This window comes from Heteronotia binoei, chromosome 13, assembly GCF_032191835.1.
Source record: "Heteronotia binoei isolate CCM8104 ecotype False Entrance Well chromosome 13, APGP_CSIRO_Hbin_v1, whole genome shotgun sequence".
Taxonomy (NCBI): domain Eukaryota; kingdom Metazoa; phylum Chordata; class Lepidosauria; order Squamata; family Gekkonidae; genus Heteronotia; species Heteronotia binoei.
In genome coordinates, this window is record NC_083235.1 from 34,006,816 (window position 1) to 34,024,589 (window position 17,774).

The 17,774-nt window shown below is 42.8% G+C and overlaps 1 protein-coding gene across 1 annotated transcript in view; it reads right to left on the minus strand.

The window, feature by feature from the left end:
• The window catches only part of LOC132581036 (keratin, type II cytoskeletal 80-like), a 60,496-nt gene that overhangs the window by 24,828 nt on the left and 17,894 nt on the right, over positions 1–17,774 (minus strand). The window contains exon 2 of the mRNA XM_060252073.1: positions 15,923–16,137. Within this exon, the coding sequence (XP_060108056.1) occupies positions 15,923–16,137 (215 nt within the window). The remainder of the gene's footprint in view (positions 1–15,922; positions 16,138–17,774) is intronic.

Consider the following 17,774-nt stretch of genomic DNA (forward strand, 5'->3'; position numbering starts at 1 on the left):
CAGAGAAGCTAATACACAGATTGTTATGTTATACATTTGCTGAGTTAAAAAAATAAAAAGCAGGAGAGGGAAAATGGCCATCACACAGACTAGAATAGGGAAATTGGCTGCTATGTGGGCAGGACCAGAAAAATGTTAATGATCCCATCAATACAGTAGCTATCCAGGTTTTGCTGTGATCTGTTCCAAAACTTTGCAGCCAAGCAGGTGAGGGAAAGATCAGAGCAAAGCTGGGGAAAATGCTAGAAGTGCACAGAACAGAAGCACCACAATGGTGTGGGAGGTGGAAAGATAACTTGCTTGTCAAAAATATTCTTAATGCCAGTTATGAAAAAACTGCTGCAAACATAGAAAGAGCTCATTGTTTTTATTTGATTTTATGCAGCATGAATAAATACAGCTTTATGGATCCCATCATGTAAATTTATTGTTGTTTTGAATGAAAGGCTAAATCATGCATGCATAATGTGCCTGAAAGTTGTGAAATGGGCAACAAATGCAATAAAAGAAGGTTGTACCCACTGGAGTATGTTGTGTGCAGAGGCACTCCCCACATCTGGCTCCATCATGACTAGGACCAATTCTGACTGTTGTGTACACACACTAGGTCTATGTAAAGATGCCAGCCTCCACGTGGAATTACAGCTCCTCTCCAAGCTACAAAGGTGAGTTGCCATGGAGAAAATGGATTCTTTGAAGGGTGAACACTATGGCTTTATACCCCACTGGTAGAGTTGTAGTATTCTTAAGACAGTAAAAAATATTAATATTGGAAAGTGTGTAAAGTGATATTCTTGCCATGAGTGCCACCTCCCCCACCCCACCTTACGTTTCAGATGACATGGGGTTATTCATTCCCAAAACACCTGTCTCTCTACATCTATATACTGAGTTAATATTATATATAATTAAATGGTCCTTGGTGTGGTGTGTACTAGATGTGCAGCCAAAGACACAAATCTCCTTTGTTTCCAGAAAATTGGTTGACATTTTGCTCTGCCCTGATATCATTGCTAATTGTTATGAAATATAAAGAAAAATAACCACAATACATGTTACTGCAATACTTTTTTTATAGTGTGCTTTTTGATAGTGTAGGTATATTTAGACATCACAATAAACCACGGTTTATAAACCATAGTTTGATCAAACCTTAGTAAGGTGTGATGTGCCAATGCAGCTGGTTTAGTAAATCTCTGTCACCCCAGGAATAGCTCTTAACCAGGATGTCAAACTAAGGTTTGTAGATGGTTTATTAATTGTACCACCTGAATTCACAAACCGTGTTTCGCTGAGTAGCAAAGCTCTTACCACTGTCTGGCCATAGAGATGGCAGTATAAAGAGGACCTTCCCCTCTGCTGGAAGTCAGAAGGGAAGAAGGCAAAGTGAAATTTGTGCACAAACTGGAAGTTGTTACTTATGCCTGATGGACTAAACAGTTTGTTGTATTAACCACAGTTTATCTTGATGTATAAATACAGTCTAAATATTAGGGTTGTTAGCTCTGGGTGGGGAAATGCCTGGAGATTTTTGGGACTAGAGTCTGAGGAGGGTGGGGTTTGGGGAGGGGAGGGTTCTCAACAGGGTACAATGTCATAGAGTCCAGCCTCCAAAGCAGACATTTTCTTCAGAAGAACTGGTCTGTATCGTCTGGAGGTCTGTTGCAATAGAAGGAGATCTCCAGGCTCCATAACTGCAGGATGTCAACCCTATTAAATACATTCTGAATGTAAGTAAGAGTAGCCCTACAGATTTTAATGAATATTTCTCCCCAAATGAATTATTTTGTCCTGCACTGATGAAATCTAAAATGATGCTCCTTTTTTATTACAGAGACCCCAAAATATAAAACTGTGAGACAGTATTCTTCATACTTAAGTATGGTGGTAGCCGTCTGCCACACAAGCACCTTTAACACAGCCTGCTCGGGGTGTGTTTGTGTGTGTGTACTTTTGCAAAACAAAAAGTGCATGTGTGCAGCAGTGATAACATGTTGCAAAACAAAAAAGAAACCTTGATGTAACTATAGGCATGACTATATAAATATTATTTTGGTATGGTGTTTTACTGACATGCATATACAGTTATGTGCACTGATAACACAATCCAGCAACAAATCAATTTGACAATCCATGTGATTGTATCAAGATTCTTCTTATGCGGTACTTTATGTTTGGAAGTGCATGCATGAATCAGTAATACACAGCACAAACCAAATGTTGATGCAAACAATTAAATGAAAATTGCTTCTGTGAAGCATTTTATCAGTGTGCACGTGCACATCAATAATGTTTTTTGGGGGATCATAAATAAACCTTCAGCTACGGCAAACTGCTCACGTTGTAATTCCGGAATGAATTCTGGAGATTCTCCTAGTTAAACTGACATTAAGGAATCACAGAGAATTACTAGTCTAATAAAGGAAAGGCATGAGTGGTATCTGCTCATGGGACTATGTTGACATTTTGTGATGCCATTCTATGCTGAGTTAGTCCAACCTAAAACAACTGAAATCAACTGGATTGGAGTAACCACTTAAGACTGCACTACTCATTTCATATCTGATAAAACATATTCCTATTGGTTTACGAGTACTAGCTTTGATCCCGGTAGGCAGCCGTGTTGGTCTGAAGCAATAGAACAAAGCAGGAGTCAAGTGCACCTTTAAGGCCAACTAAGTTTTATTCAGAATGTAAGCTTTCATATGCTCTTAAGCAGATTTCATCAGACAAAATGAAGTCTGCTTAAGAGCATACAAAAGCTTTCTAAATAAGTGCCATCAGGGTAAAACTGAAGCTACTCACTGTATTTTGGAAGCATTTTTGGCAATGTCGAAGCTCCTCTCCTTACTTTTAAAAAATGTCTTCGAAATGCTTGCACATTCATTTGCATTGCTGCCATTTCACTTCCTGCCAATTGGTTCTATTTTCTTTCTATGAAATTGTAGCCAGCTTTGTTCAGCGATATAGCAAATTATGAGATGGCTCAAGAAAGCTCTCGTCTGCTCCCACCACGCTCGGTTGGCTTTGTTTGCCCTGATCACAAATTAATCCATCATACTAATTAATTAATCATATCATATAATCAAATTGGCTATATAGAGCTGGGATGATTGGCAGACATGACCCCTATAATTATTCTCTAGCCATAAAAATGAACAAAGAAACAATGTAAATGAAAACAAGGCACAAGAATAACAATGAATCAGATGGACACACAGAGCTGAAGTGAATTTTTGCCAAGATAACAGGAGAAACTAAAGGAACTTCTGCAAGTGAGAACAATATTTCATTAGTGTTATGTACTGAATTGGCTACCCTGAGTTTATTGCACTGAATTTACTGCTTTGCAGTAGCTTTTGCGGGCATCCAGGAAATCGCAGGATTGCCTATAGACTCTGATTTGAACTCTGAACAGCAACCAATGAGCGGTCTTGGCGCGAAACTTGACCGCTGCGATTTGGTATGGGTCTTGGGGGGGCATTTTTATTTCATGCATATGAGTGGGGTCTCAGCCCCGCCATGTTGTCTTTGTGTGTAGTTTACAATGAAGCATGTTCTGTGTGAACTCCAAATGTATTGAACCCAGTATTTAACAATTAGTTAACCAAGTTATCTTTCTCATGTACTGTTCTTCATCTGGGGACTACTTCTTCTCCCAGTCAGAACCTTCAATACCATTTCTTTAAGCTCCAGGGCTTCCCCGTGGAGACAGTGCATACCACCAGAGATGACATCACTTTGCTACACAATCAATTCAGGTTGACGGTATGATGATGTCACAAAGATAAATCAAAGTGAAGGAAATGTTCTCTGCTCTCACTCTAAATGGGTGAACATTTTTGCCCCATTTCATGCATCCCTCAAACACTGAAATGGTGTAGGGGCAGTGGTACATTTTGCAAAATGTTTCATGAAATGCATCCACCATTTCAGATAATTTCCGTTAAAAATGGTAAAAATTTACAAGTAGAAGGTTTTTCGGGAAATCTTTCTCTCCTTTCCCTGGAGGTATTTTCAGACTGAAAATCCAAATTGGGAAGTGTTCGAGTAGCAGCCCTAAGTATAATGTAGTTATGAATTGCTGTAGCATATGGAAAACAGGAAATAAATGCTACATCAAAATAAACTTTATGAAGAACATGCAAAAAGCATGCAATTAAGCCGATTTCTGATGCATACCATCATATGAATTTTTGTGTGGATTTGATACTTTTATCAAACTTTAAGACACTTATCACATAACACCCTGTTGAGAACATTTATCTACAGTAGCAAATATAGGATTATTGCATTAGGATAGACAAATTATGGATAAGACTGGGATTGGTCTCAAAACATAAGAAACCCATTCTGTTTCAGCCAGTAGGTCCAGAAAAGAGACTGAGCATGAAATTAGGAACTAATTCCAAATTGGAGGGAAACAATTAAGTCATTCATTTTGTGATAAAAGAACGAGCAACAAATTGAAACCAGGAAGTTTCACACATTTTCATTTTGCCGTTAAACTCTTGTTGGCACCTTCAGCTTTTTTCTCCTGAGCTGTTGCTTTGTTTTCCCTTGGGAAAAGTTGTCCTTGTGTAATAACAAAAGCCACATTACTGAGCTTGATGACTGATGTTGTCTGGGGATACATTTCTGAAGTTCCCAAACCATCTTCTAGCATAAGTTAAGTGAAATTAAAAACAGTTTGAACTGCTGCAAAGTCAATGAATATAAAGTCCGAATCTGGAGCTGCCAATCTAAGGGCAAGACTCCTTTTCTAGGCAGAGATAGAAACAGCTTCTGGCTCTTACAGTCCAGCTCTTCAGGCTGTTTATAGCTGGCAGTCTGCCACTGCCAGCTCAAATGGGTTACAAGAATTAGTGTGAAACCTGCACAGCTAGTTGGTTCATGTGCCAACTGCAGAGATGTCCCTGAGGGGGAAAAGGTGCCTGCCAGTCCCCAGAACTAGACATGCCACCAAAGTTTTTCCTAAAGAGAAAAAAAGAATCAAAGTTCCTCTTTGGGCAATACATCTGAAGAAAATTACATGACTTGCAAAATATCTGAGGGTAGTTTCCATGCTCATGGGGCTGCTCCAGAACAAGAATGAAAGAGAGCAGAGAGTCATGTGAGCCCCAAGTGTGATGTTTTTTAAGGTCCAGGAGAATATACATACGCTCTTTAGCCTCCAGCACCTTAGAGCTGGATACATAGGTAGTGCAGAAAAAAATGTTTCGAGAGTTCCAAGCAAACGTGTAATCTGTTTTTGTTAACCCTATAGCATGGGTCACCAATCTTTTCTTTAATGAGAACAACTTCTAAGTAATGTCCTGAGTTACTCCCCCCTCCCCATATGCTACCACATTTTAGTTTGTCCTAGACACAGAACATGGATTAGGAAGAGCACCAGAAATTAAGCTATCAGCTAAGCAACACAGGAAAAATCCTATGAAATACTTTGGGAGGGGGACCTGGAGCAGATTTCGCCATCTTTTCCTGGGACTTTGAGGAGATGCATGAGATATTATGCAGCTGCCAGCAATCCGCCAGGAGCTCACAAGCTACCCATTGAAGACCCTTGTTGGAACTGATGCTCTGTGGATTCCATTTCTTGGCTGACTCAATGTAGAAGAGAACTGGGCTCAAAGAAAGGCTAAACTCTTACATTCCCCACATCTGCATACAGTTTCTTAAAGAAGGCCAGCTTCCCCTTCTGAGGACAATGGGACTGACATACCAGACAAAGAGAAGGCCATTTGACAGTCTAATTTGGATTAGCAGCAGTAGGAGAAGCACTCCTACACAGTTGGGATGCTGCATGCAAAGTAAACAAATTTCTCACACAAAAAGGTACAGATGTTTGGATTAATCCCTGAATATATGTGGGTGTAAATAATAACCCAATGACAGATGAGGGGATTTATTTGTCCACTCCCATCCTCCTTCAGTCTGCCACCCATGTGCACGTTATATTCTCAGGGTAAACAGGATAGCAGTTTTGGGAAAGGACTTTAGTTGTATTCTGGTAAATGGGATACATTTATTCGAGCAGGGTGTGTGGAAATGCAAATACCTGAAATTATGCTGTAATTACTCTTTAGGGTTGCCAATCCCCAGGTGGGAGCAGGGGATCTCCCAGTTTGGAGGCCCTCACCCTGCTTCAGGGCTATCAGAAAGTGGGGGGGGGGGGGGAGGGAAATGTCTGTTGGGCACTCCATTATTCCCTATGGAGACCAATTCCCATAGGGTATAATAGAGAACTGATCTGTGGGTATCTGGGGCTCTTGGAGGGGACTGTTTTTTGAGGTAGATGCACTGAATTTTCAGTATAGCATCTGGTGCCTCTCCTCAACCCCCCCCCCCCAAGTTTCAAAAATATTGGACTGGGGGGGAGTCCAACTCTACGAGCCCCAAAAGAAGGTGCTCCATCCTCCATTATTCCAAATGGAGGGAAGGCATTTAAAAGCAGTGTGGTTCCTTTAACTGTGATGGCCAGAACTCCCTTCAGAGTTCAATTGTGCTTATCACACCCTTGCTCCTGGCTCCACCCCCGAAAGTCTTCTGGCTCCAACCCCAAAGTCCCCAGATATTTCTTGAGTTGAACCTGGCAACCCTATTACTCTTCCTTTCACAAAGGAGCTAAATGATAACAACAGACATATGCAGTGCTGGCACTATGGTGCTGGGCTGCCAGCCCAGGCAAACCACACCCTGCCTTCCCACCTGTCGCACACCCTTCCCCCCTCCCCACCCAAGCATAGTGGTGGCAGGTCCCAGTTGGTACGCTGGAGCACACCCACCGCCACACCGTGCCATGCTGCACTGCCACTCAAGGCTGGGAAGGGAAGAGGGAGAACAGTGGCGGGAAGGAGCCAAGAGCTTCCTTCCTGCCTTGCCACCAGCTGCTTTTATTTGCTGGTGGCTCATCCTTCCTCTCAGAGTGCCTGTGGGGAGAGGGTGGGGGGAGAAGGGGGCACTCCACACCCCTGTAGGCCAGGTGGCACCTGCAGGTGGTCGCCTACCTGGCCTACTCAGATGCACCAGGCCTGGATACGCTTCTGAAATTCTACTCATCCAAAATTCTTCTCAAATGTTCAAGTTCCAAATAAAATCTTTGGTCTAAACAAAAACTGATGCATTCACTTTCAGTCCCTTTGGTTGATTTATTTTAATAATCACTTTTCTGTCTTGAACCCAAAGCAGCTTCCAGAGGTACAGATAATACCATAACAACTAAAACACTAAAGCCAACAAAAACAGATATAAAAATCAGGGTAATAGCACATTAATTTCTAAATATTTTGCCACAATTCCGCCTGACATTTTCCACTAAAGACACCACAGGTGTCATATTCTTGAGACAGTCCACTCCATAGGATTGGAGTCGGCATCAAAAAACTGTGAGGTTCAGAGCAGGGCCCCCATACCCCTAGCCCTCAACAGCATCTTTGTCCTTCATGTCCCTTTCTGTCCTGCTTGAGCTTGCAAAGCCTCAGAATTGGGGACTCTACTGGATCTTTCCTGCGCAGTCTGGAGGGAGAACCCAGCCACCATCTCCTCACTGGCCTGCTTCTAAGCCCCTTATGAAAGTAGTGCAGCAGGCTGCACATGCTCAGTTCCTTCTCCTGAAGTGTCATGAGAACTAGCAAATTTGGCAAGACCTCAGAGGCTAATCATGGGCTGTACCTAAAGCTCTCCCTCCCTTTCCATTGCCTGACCAGGCTAAGCTGCCAGCAGCTGTTGGCAGAGTGGGGCCTTAAAAGACCCATACTATATTAGTAGTGTAATATAGTAGCTGTTGTCACGGCAGCTATTCAGTGTGGTTGAGTTGAACCTTAAAGGACCCATCCTGTGTTACTGGGTGCCAACCAAGTGATGGAAGTAACGCTGAGTGAGCGTATAATCTTGAGCACTGGTTCTGGTTAAATAGTGGCCAGAAGAAGATGGCATAAGGAAACACACTATAACTAGGGGTGAGTTGCCACACACTTTTTGTTGAAGCTATTACTGCTGGGTACCAATGAAATTTACTCATGAGTAAGACTGACTCCAGGATCCAACAATCATCCACAGATATGAACAACTAAGAATCATGTGTTGGAAAATGGCATCATTCACCAATATAGAGAACACAAAGGACTGGTATTTTGTGAATTTGGACATAAGTGGCATTCATAAATACCATTATTGTACCTTATAATTATATGAATTTTTGTATGGCACATCAGATTATATGGACAGATGTATTAATGTGACTGTTGCTACTATTACTAGATATTTATAAGTGAATATAAATTGTAGAAGTCAATTTATTGGTGCATAGTGTTTTCAAGTTCACAGTGTGGTTTCCTGAGTGTTGTAATCCCCAGTTGGCGACAGGGAATCCACCAATTTGGAGGCCCTCCCCCCACTTCAGGGTTATCAGAAAGTGGGGTGGGGGGGGAGGGAAATGTCTGCTGGGCACTCCATTATACCCTATGGAGGCTGATTCCTATAGGGTATAATGGAGAATTGATCCATGGGTCTCTGGGTGGGCTGTGTTTTGAGGTAGAGGGGCCAAATTTTCAGCATAGCATCTAGTCCCTCTCCTCAGAAAACCCCCTGAGTTTCAAAAAGATTAGACCAGGGGGTCCAATTCTGTGAGCCCCCCCCCCAAAAAGGTGCCTCTATCTTTCGTTATTTCCATATTTAAAGTTATTAAAAAAATATTTAAAGATATTTAAAAGGCATGCAGTCTTTTTAAATGTGATGGCCAGAACTCCCTTCAGAGTTCAATCATGCTTGTCACACCCTTGCTCCTGGCTCCACTCCCAAAATCTCCTGGCTCCACCCCCAAAGTCCCCAGATATTTCTTGAGTTGGACCTGGCAACCCTAATTGGGGGGGGGGGGGGCTGATCCCAGACCAAATGCCTGAGTATGAGCAAACTCTCCTAACTTCCCTCTGTTTGGGGGCTGTAAGCACCCCCTGCTTTTAAGGGCTCAGTGGGATAGGCAGTTGCACTACGTAGTTCCCAAGGCCTTTAAGGGCTTTAAAAGTTAAAACCAGCACTTTGAATTGAGCCCAGAGGCCAAGTGGCAGCCTAGGAAGATGTACTGACATCTCATTGGCTGAATTTAGTGGCTCCTGTCAGCAGCTGGGCAGCTGCATTCTATACTAATTAAAGTTTCAGAGTTATCTGGAAAAGCAGCCCTACATGGAGTATATTGCAGTACCATAGCCTCAAGGTTACGGTATCGTGTCAGAGCAGCTAGATTGGCTGTATCCAGGAAGGGGTGTGATTTTTGAGATACATGTAACTGATGGACAGCATTCCTAACAACAACACCAGCCTCTCCTCTATCCACTAAGCTGGGCCCAAGACTAACCTCTCAGCTCTTAACTGGATCTATGAAGGCCATCCAATAGTGGTAAATTTACCCCGCTTAAAACATCAGGCCTTGCTAGCCCTCATCACCTCCATCTTGAATTCCACATTAGACACCTGACCACAGCCTCCAGGCACTGCTCCTAGGGTTGCCAATCCCCAGGTGGGGGCAGGGGATCCCCCCAGTTTGGAGGCCATCTCCTCACTTCAGGGTCATCAGAAAGTGAGAGGGGGGAATGTCTGCAGGGCACTCCATTATTCCCTATGGAGACCGATTCCCATAGGGTGTAATGGATAATTGAACTGTGGGTCTCTGGGGGGGGGGATGTTTTTCAAGGTAGAGGCACAAAATTTCCAGTGCCTCTCCTCAAAATACCCTCCAAGTTTCAAAAAGATTGGGCCAGGGGGTCCAAGTCTATGAGTCCCCAAAGAAGGTGCCCCTCTCCTTCATTATTTCCAATGGAGAAAAGTCATTTAAAAGGTGTGTGGTCCCTTTAAATGTGATGGCCAGAACTCCCTTCGTAGTTCCATTATGCTTGTCACAACCTTGCTCCTGGCTGCACCCCCAAAGTCTCCTGGCTCCACCCCCAAAGTCTTCAGATATTTCTTGAATTGGGCTTGGCAACCCTAACTGCTCCAGAACCAAGATGGCCACACTTGGAGCCTTAGAAATACATACTGCTGGGTGTCAACTACATACTGATTATATCCACTGCCAAAATTTTAGATAATTTTACTAAGTGGGGTATATAGATAATAAACAGCAATAGGGACAGGACAGAACCCTGTGACAGCCCGAATGTCAATTCCCAGCAATTCACACCACTCTCTGCATTCCACTGCAGAGGAAAGATCAAAACCACTTCTGGGCTACTTCTCTAATACCCATCTATTGCTGATGGTGATATAAAAAGATCACATGGTCTACAGTATCAAAAACCACTGACAAATCTTCTGAAGCACTGCACACACAGTGCAATCTCAGTTCCAAAAACCAAACCTGAAGTAAGTTCATGTGCATGTTTTTTTCCCTTCTGTGTTACCAACAGTCATTGGTGAAGCACTGCATAAAAGCAATATTGATATGTTTATATGTATAGGATCAAGATACTATTTTATGCAATGTTTTACTAGTGCAAGTACACACCAGTTGAACACCAAACCAATAGAATCTTTATACAGCCGTATGTGTGATCACAAAGATGGCTTCTCTTCTGTATTTTTATAACTTTGTGTGTTAGCATCAGTCACATTAAAAAGGTGTAGAAGATGTAAATGGAATAAAAGGACTTAAAATTGGGCCAGACATCACATATTACTAATCCTGAAGTAAAATTTGAAATTCTAATAATTAAGGAGGTGTGAGACACATAAATATATGTTTTGCAAAAAACTGAGTATGTTACAAAAACTTACACATCATTTTAAAATAAGCAGAAGATGTTCAGTAATCTCCATGTCTCCCTCCATTCTCATGGCACTGATGAATCAGTCTTCAAACGGTTCACACAGCCTCTTTTATTTGATTTGCAATGTTATGATATGAGCCTGAAGGTGGTTCCCAGTTCCTTATTCATATTTCCTAGTTCCTTATTCATGAAAAATGTTGAGTGCAATTGAAAAGCTCTGAACTTCAAAATAAGGTCTGGACCAAGGGTGGCCGCACTACGGCTCGGGAGCCACATGCGGTTCTTGTATAAACATTGTGTGGCTCTTGAAGCTCCCACTGTCCTGTCAGCTGCCTTGGAGAAGGCATTTGTCTCTTTAAATCATTTCACCAAGCCAAGTCAGCTGGCAGCTTGGAGTATGCATTTAAAGTTAAAGTTGCTTTCTTTCCATCTTTCCACCTCTTCCTTCCCCATCTATTTGCCTTCCTTCCTTGCAACTCTCAAACACCTGAAATTCATGTCTTGCGGCTCTCAAACATTTGACGTTTATTCTGTGTGGCTCTTACGTTAAGCAAGTTTGGCCACCCCTGGTCTGGACCATCATACATCCACAAATTCAGGAACCTCTATTATGTTGTTATGATGCTTATGACTGAAGTATCTGGCATCTTTGTATCTGTTCCTCTCTTTTTGCAGGAATACTTACAGTGGGGTATAAGTATGGCTTACTATTTACAAAGCACCTACAAGCTGCTAGAAGTTTTAAAAAGGAGGCATGCCCTGTTTTCAGGCTTACACTTCAGTTAAAACAGGTCATAAAGGAGTGAAATCAGCAAGGAGATACAAGAATGAGGAGATGTGCCTTAAGGAGCAATTTGAATGTGGTAATAGAGGAGGAAAATCAAATGATACTTGGAAGGGAATTCCAGTGGTAGAGAGCTGCCAAAAAAGGGAACAAAGGAGGAGAATAGAGATGGTAATCTTATGCTTCACTAGGAGATTGGCATTGGAATAGTGAGAGGTACAAGGAGGAACATGCAGAAATACAGAAGAGCAAGACCACGGAGGCTGGTGTACTATGTTAACACATAATTATATATTGAACTCCTGTTGCTCCTCATATTTCTTTTCCACTTGGCTGCATATCTGCAATGCTTTGTCTACCTGCTTTTCAAACAACATGAAGAACCAATTCATTATGCACTAGTCAAGCCAACAGGATGGTAGAACGTTATTGACTAGCCAAGAATAAAATTAGGGGGGTTACTATGATTTTCAAAAGGGAATAAAGGTCTCCATACAACCACTATAAAGTTAAAAAAGCACTCATTTGCAATCTGATCTCTACTTTAGCAGCTGCATGCCGGAACCAAGGAAAGAATCCCTTTACTGCTGGCACAAAAGTCCCCTTGTACCAGGGGTGGCGGGGGTGGGGGGGGGGGTGGGGCGGCGAACCCAACTGTGCCTCCTGTGCGTGCTGGCACAGCACTGACCATTGGTGTGGCTCAATTGTAGAAGAACATTTTTTGTGGTGGGCTGAAGGTTAGGGCTGGAGTAGGCTGCCACTCTTGTCTATCAGCCAGATTCCATCAGAGAATCTGTCTCCCCAACATATGACAGAGAGGTTGTTTTTCTTGATATAATCTCTCTGCTTGGAAACTCCCTCTTGTATTATCTGTAGTCCTGTTCAGGCAACCATCTGGGTGCAAATGGGTATATGGAAGGGTGTGATCAGGAGCCTGCTGGCTGGCACCTTTCCCAGTCTCTGTAGATTCAAGGGTCCTATGCATGGATTTAGTGTGCATAAAGCTGAATGGCCCATAGGCTCCTACAATTTGGTACTCTGGAAGACTGAAGGTCCTGGATATACAAACATGTCAGGGTTTTGTTCTTTTAGATTTCTTGCATAGTCTGGAAATTAAATTTTCTTTCTGCCCAATTTCTCTGGAAAAAGTTTCGATCCCACAGATCTTTTTAATGGCTATACAATCCCTGTTAAAGCAGTTTATCCCTGTGGCCATCACTACAGCCTCTGGCAGCAAATTCCACATTTTAATTGCTCTCTGTGTAAAGTAGTCTTTTCTTTCATCCACCCTGAACCTGTTGCCCATCAGCTTCATTGGATGCCCTCAAGTTCTAGTAATTTGGGAGAGGGATACTTTGATTTTATGTTATGTAACAAATTGTTATGTTACAAACTGCACAGCCCAGGCTAGCCTGATCTCGACAGATCTCAGAAGCGAAGTAGTATTTGGGTGGGAGACCACCAAGGAATATCAGGGTGATGACATGGAGGCAGGCAATGGCAAACCACCTTTAAATTTATCTTGCCTTGAAAACCCTACAGGCTCATCATAAGTCAGCTGTGAAGGAAAGTAAAGGTCCCCTGTGCAAGCACCAGTTGTTTCCGACTCTGGGGTGACGTTGCTTTTCACAACGTTTTCACAGCAGACTTTTTACAGGGTGTTTTGCCATTGCCTTCGCCAGTCATCTGCACTTTCCCTCCAGCAAGCTGGGTACCCATTTTACCGACCTCGGAAGGATGGAAGGCTGAATCAATCTTGAGCTGGCTTCCACCGGGGATCGAACTCAAGGCCGTGAGCAGAGTTTAGCACTGCAGTACTGCAGCTTTAACATTTTGCGCCATGGGACTCTTAGTCAGCTGTGACTTGATGGCAAAACAAAACAAACAACGACCATGGCCCCCCACCAAACTGTAGGTGCTAGCCTATAACTGACTATCAGTTTTTACATCTGCTTTTATGACATTACATGTGATGGGGGAGGTCACTAGATTTTTGTGTAATACATAGCAGTAAGGAATATTTTACCTCTACAAACTGGGGGAGTGGGTGACAGTGTGGCAAATGAAGTTCAGTGTTGGTAAGTATAAGGTGATGCACACAGGGAGAAAAAACCCCAACTTCAAGTATAGGTGAATGGTGTCTGAACTTGCTGAGACTGAGAGGGAAAAGATCTTGGGGTCGTAGTGGGTAGCTCAATGAAAGTGTCAACCCAGGGTGTTTCACCAGTGAAAAAAAAGGCAAACTCTGTGTTAGGGATTATTAGAGAAAGGATTGAGAATAAAATGGCTGATATTGTAATGCCCCTGTATATGGTGCAGCCTCATTTGGAATACTGTGTACAGTTCTGGTATCCAAAAGGACATTGCAGAGCTGGAAAAAGTACAGAGGAGGGCAACCAAGATGACCAGGGGGTTGGAGCACCTTCCCCATGAGGAAAGGCTGAAGAGTCTGGGACTTTTCAGTGTAGAAAACAGACAACTAAGAGAAGACATTGGATTTATATTCCACCCTCCACTCAAGAGTCTCAAAGTGGCTCACAATCTCCTTTATCTTCCTCCTCCACAACAGACTCCCTGTGAAGTCAGTGGGGCTGAGAGAGCTCTCCCAAAAGCTGTATTTTCAAGGACAAGCTCTGTGATAACTATAGCTGACCCAAGGCCATTCCAGCAGATGCAAGTGGAGTAGTGGGGAATCAAACCCGGTTCTCCCAGATAAGAGTCCGCACACTTAACCACTGCACCAAACTGGCTCTCGCCATAGGCATGATAGAGGGGACATTATAGAAGTTTATAGAATTATGCATGGGGTGGAGAAAACCGACAAAGATAATTTTTTCTCCCTCTCCCAAATTACTAGAACTTGAGAGCATCCAGTGAAGCTGATGGGCAACAGGTTCAGGGTGGATAAAAGAAAAGACTACTTTACACAGAGAGCAATTTAAATGTGAAATTTGCTGCCAGAGGCTGTAGTGATGGCCACAGGAATAAACTGCTTTAACAGGGAATTGGATAGATTCATGGAGGATAACTCTATTAATGGCTATTAGCCATAAGCACCGAGAGGAACCTCCACATTCACAGGCACTAAGTCTCTGAATTCTAGAGCCAAGAAGCAACATCGTGAGAAGTCCTCTGTCTCTATGCCCTATTGGTGGCCCTCCAGAGATACTGGTTGGCCACAGTGTGAGACAGAATGCTGGACTAGATAGACCTTTGGTCTGATCCAGCAGGGCTCTTCTTATGTTCTCATCTCTTTTTCATTGACAAGTTATGTGTGACTTAATCCTTTGTCTGCTACACCGCTCTTATCCAATTACTCTTACTACTTGGTATTGTTCAGATCTCTGAGTCAGCCAGGAGAGGTCACCTCTCCAGGATCCCATAGATACTTAACATAGCTATTATGAGGCAATTAGCACTCATTAAAGAAACATCAGCTAACCATTCTGAATCATCTGTCTAAGAAAGGCCTGGTCATTTAACATTAGCAGCATTGGTTAAAAATCAAGTAAAAGGTACAGTAGAATGAGGTTCACAACATAGTCTGTGCTATTTTTTTAATGCTAATATTCGAACAAAAGACCGGAATTCTGTTCAGTTTTGAATAAGCAATTTGGAAATTGTCATCCAAATGGTCTGCAAGAGAAGTTTGACCATTCAGATTGAACCAGCACAGAAATCTTGTCACATCCCTAGTCTCCCGGATTACAGCTAGAAGGATCTGATCCCTTCCCTTCCCCTATTCTATTTGTGTCCAGATGAACACCTGTACAATGCTTCTGTTTCTGTGTTTTGTGAAACCTGTTCATAGTACCGAGGCTCTCTGCAGGGGACGAAGATATAAAGTCTATTAAAAACATGTTGGGGGCTTGTGAGGAATTGCTGGAGGGGCAGACGAATTGTCATGTTGACCCCGATGCTGTAGATCTTCCCCCTCAATGATTTTATAAGCTTTCAGGGGCTTCAGAACCCTGATCACTCCACTAACTCCCCTCCATTTTTCATTTAAGGTAAAGGTAGTCCCCTGTGCAAGCACCAGTAGTTTTCGACTCTTAACTGACTCTCTATTCTTCTCAACGGTTATGGGGCCTCCTGGTGCACATTTAGTTCTTATCAGGCCATTTCAGCTCTTGGCTAATATACAAAGTCATACATTTCTACATATGGAGCTCCCCCCCACCTCCATATGTAGATACCCACCCCACGGCACTGCTTTCATTTACAACCCATCCCAGTGCATTAAATATAAAATCAAGAGAGTGTATTTCTGGGTGCCTGTGCAAACCGTTTTCAGAAGGTTGCAGGATAAAGACTGCTAGGTTAGGGATGTTTGATTCTGTGACTGTCAAGTTCTGAAAGAGATAGAAGAGAGACTTACTTGCTTCGGAAACTGTCCATGGTCTCCAACACTTCATCGAGTTCCAAGTCCAGCTGCTCTTTCTCGGCATCAATAGATCGGATCTGTTGCCTCAGTTTGTTCATGTACTGGTCATAGAGAAGTTTGATATCCAAGTCAGAAAGGGAGTTGTCTTGCTCTCTCAAGAAGTTCCACCTCGTAAGCAGGACCTGGTTGTGCTGTTCCAGACTCTGAACCTGTGGATTATTAATATGAAGAGTTGGAGGAGCTTCAAGGGTTCCCATTTATACATTGGCCCTGACTGTCAAAAATATGTGTGCCAGATTCTTATGCAGTCCCGTCAATAACTTGCCACCCCAATTACACTGGAATTATAGATGGCTTAGAGTAAAACACTGTCCCAAATTATAGCAACACTTTATATATCCTTTTTGTGTGTTTAAAAAAACAACAACAACCTCATGGATGCCCTCTAGGATCATATAATTTATTTCCCACCTGCATTTCTTTTCCTTTGGAAATGTTATAATAATAATAATAATTTTTATTTATATCCCGCCCTCCCCGCCAAGGCAGGCTCAGGGCAGCTCACAGACATAGAAAGTACCATGAATTACAATAAATACAATATACAATAAAATACATTAAATAAATAGCTTAATTAATTAAAACCACAACAGATAAGGTGGTATAATACAAAACGATGTATATCAGATGGCTGGATGTCATTTCAGGATTCAATCTTGTAGGCCATTTGAAAAAGGATAGTTTTACATGCCCTGTGGAACTGATTACAGTCCCGCAGGGCTCGGACCTCGTCTGGTAGTTGATTCCACCAATGGGGAGCCATTACTGAGAAGGCCTGCTCTCGAGTTGTTTTCAGTTTGGCCTCCCTTGGTCCAGGGATTTTTAAGAGATTGTGGGAGCTAGATCTCAGTGCTCTCTGGGGGATATATGGGGAGAGGCGGTCCCTAAGGTAGACAGGTTCTTGGCCATATAGGGCTTTAAAGGTAATAACCAGCACCTTGTAACGAACTCGGAACACAATTGGCAGCCAGTACAGCTCCCGCAACCTAGGCTGCACGTGCTCCCACCGAGGTAGTCCTACTAGAAGCCTGGCCGCCGCATTCTGCACCAGCTGCAGTTTCCGAGTTCAGTACAGGGGCAGCCCCATGTAGAGGGCATTACAGTAGTCCAACCTCGAGGTGACCGTTGCATGGATCACTGTTGCTAGGTCGCCACATTCCATGAAAGGGGCCAGCTGCTTCGCCCTCCTAAGATGGAAGAAGACGGCTTTAGCAGTGGCTGCTATCTGTGCCTCCATTGTCAAGGAATGTTCAGTGTTTAGTGAGACTATTTTATCCGAGAACCATGTGTTGTACATTGCATGCTAAGAACAGAATGTGCTGCCACTTCATCTTAAATAAAGCAATGGGTGTTAACTTGTGGTGTTTGTGAAATGCTCCTACATTTAAGGAAATTCTCCTTATTAGATAGTTTATCTTCTATTATGAAGCACTGTAATTAGAGAGGATCCCAAGGACTGCACAACTAGTTCTGTGCGTCAAAGGAGGCTCTTGCGTTGCACTTCCCAATAAACAGCCTCGCACAGCAAACTGCTTTTGAACCTGAAGGGATTTAAAAAAAACCACCTTTGATATGCCAGCTACGCTTGCTATTTAAAGGGGGGAAGGGCAAGTAATCCCACTTGGCCACACCTAAAGTAGCTGTTTGGTTTAGTGTTATGAATTTAATAGACTTTTAATTTAATTTTAATTGGTATTTTAATTGACAAAGATGTTCCCCAACATCCTGTTTGTCCTTCAGTATCCTCAAAGAGTGGGTCATTAGTACGAAGAATAATAAATGTAGA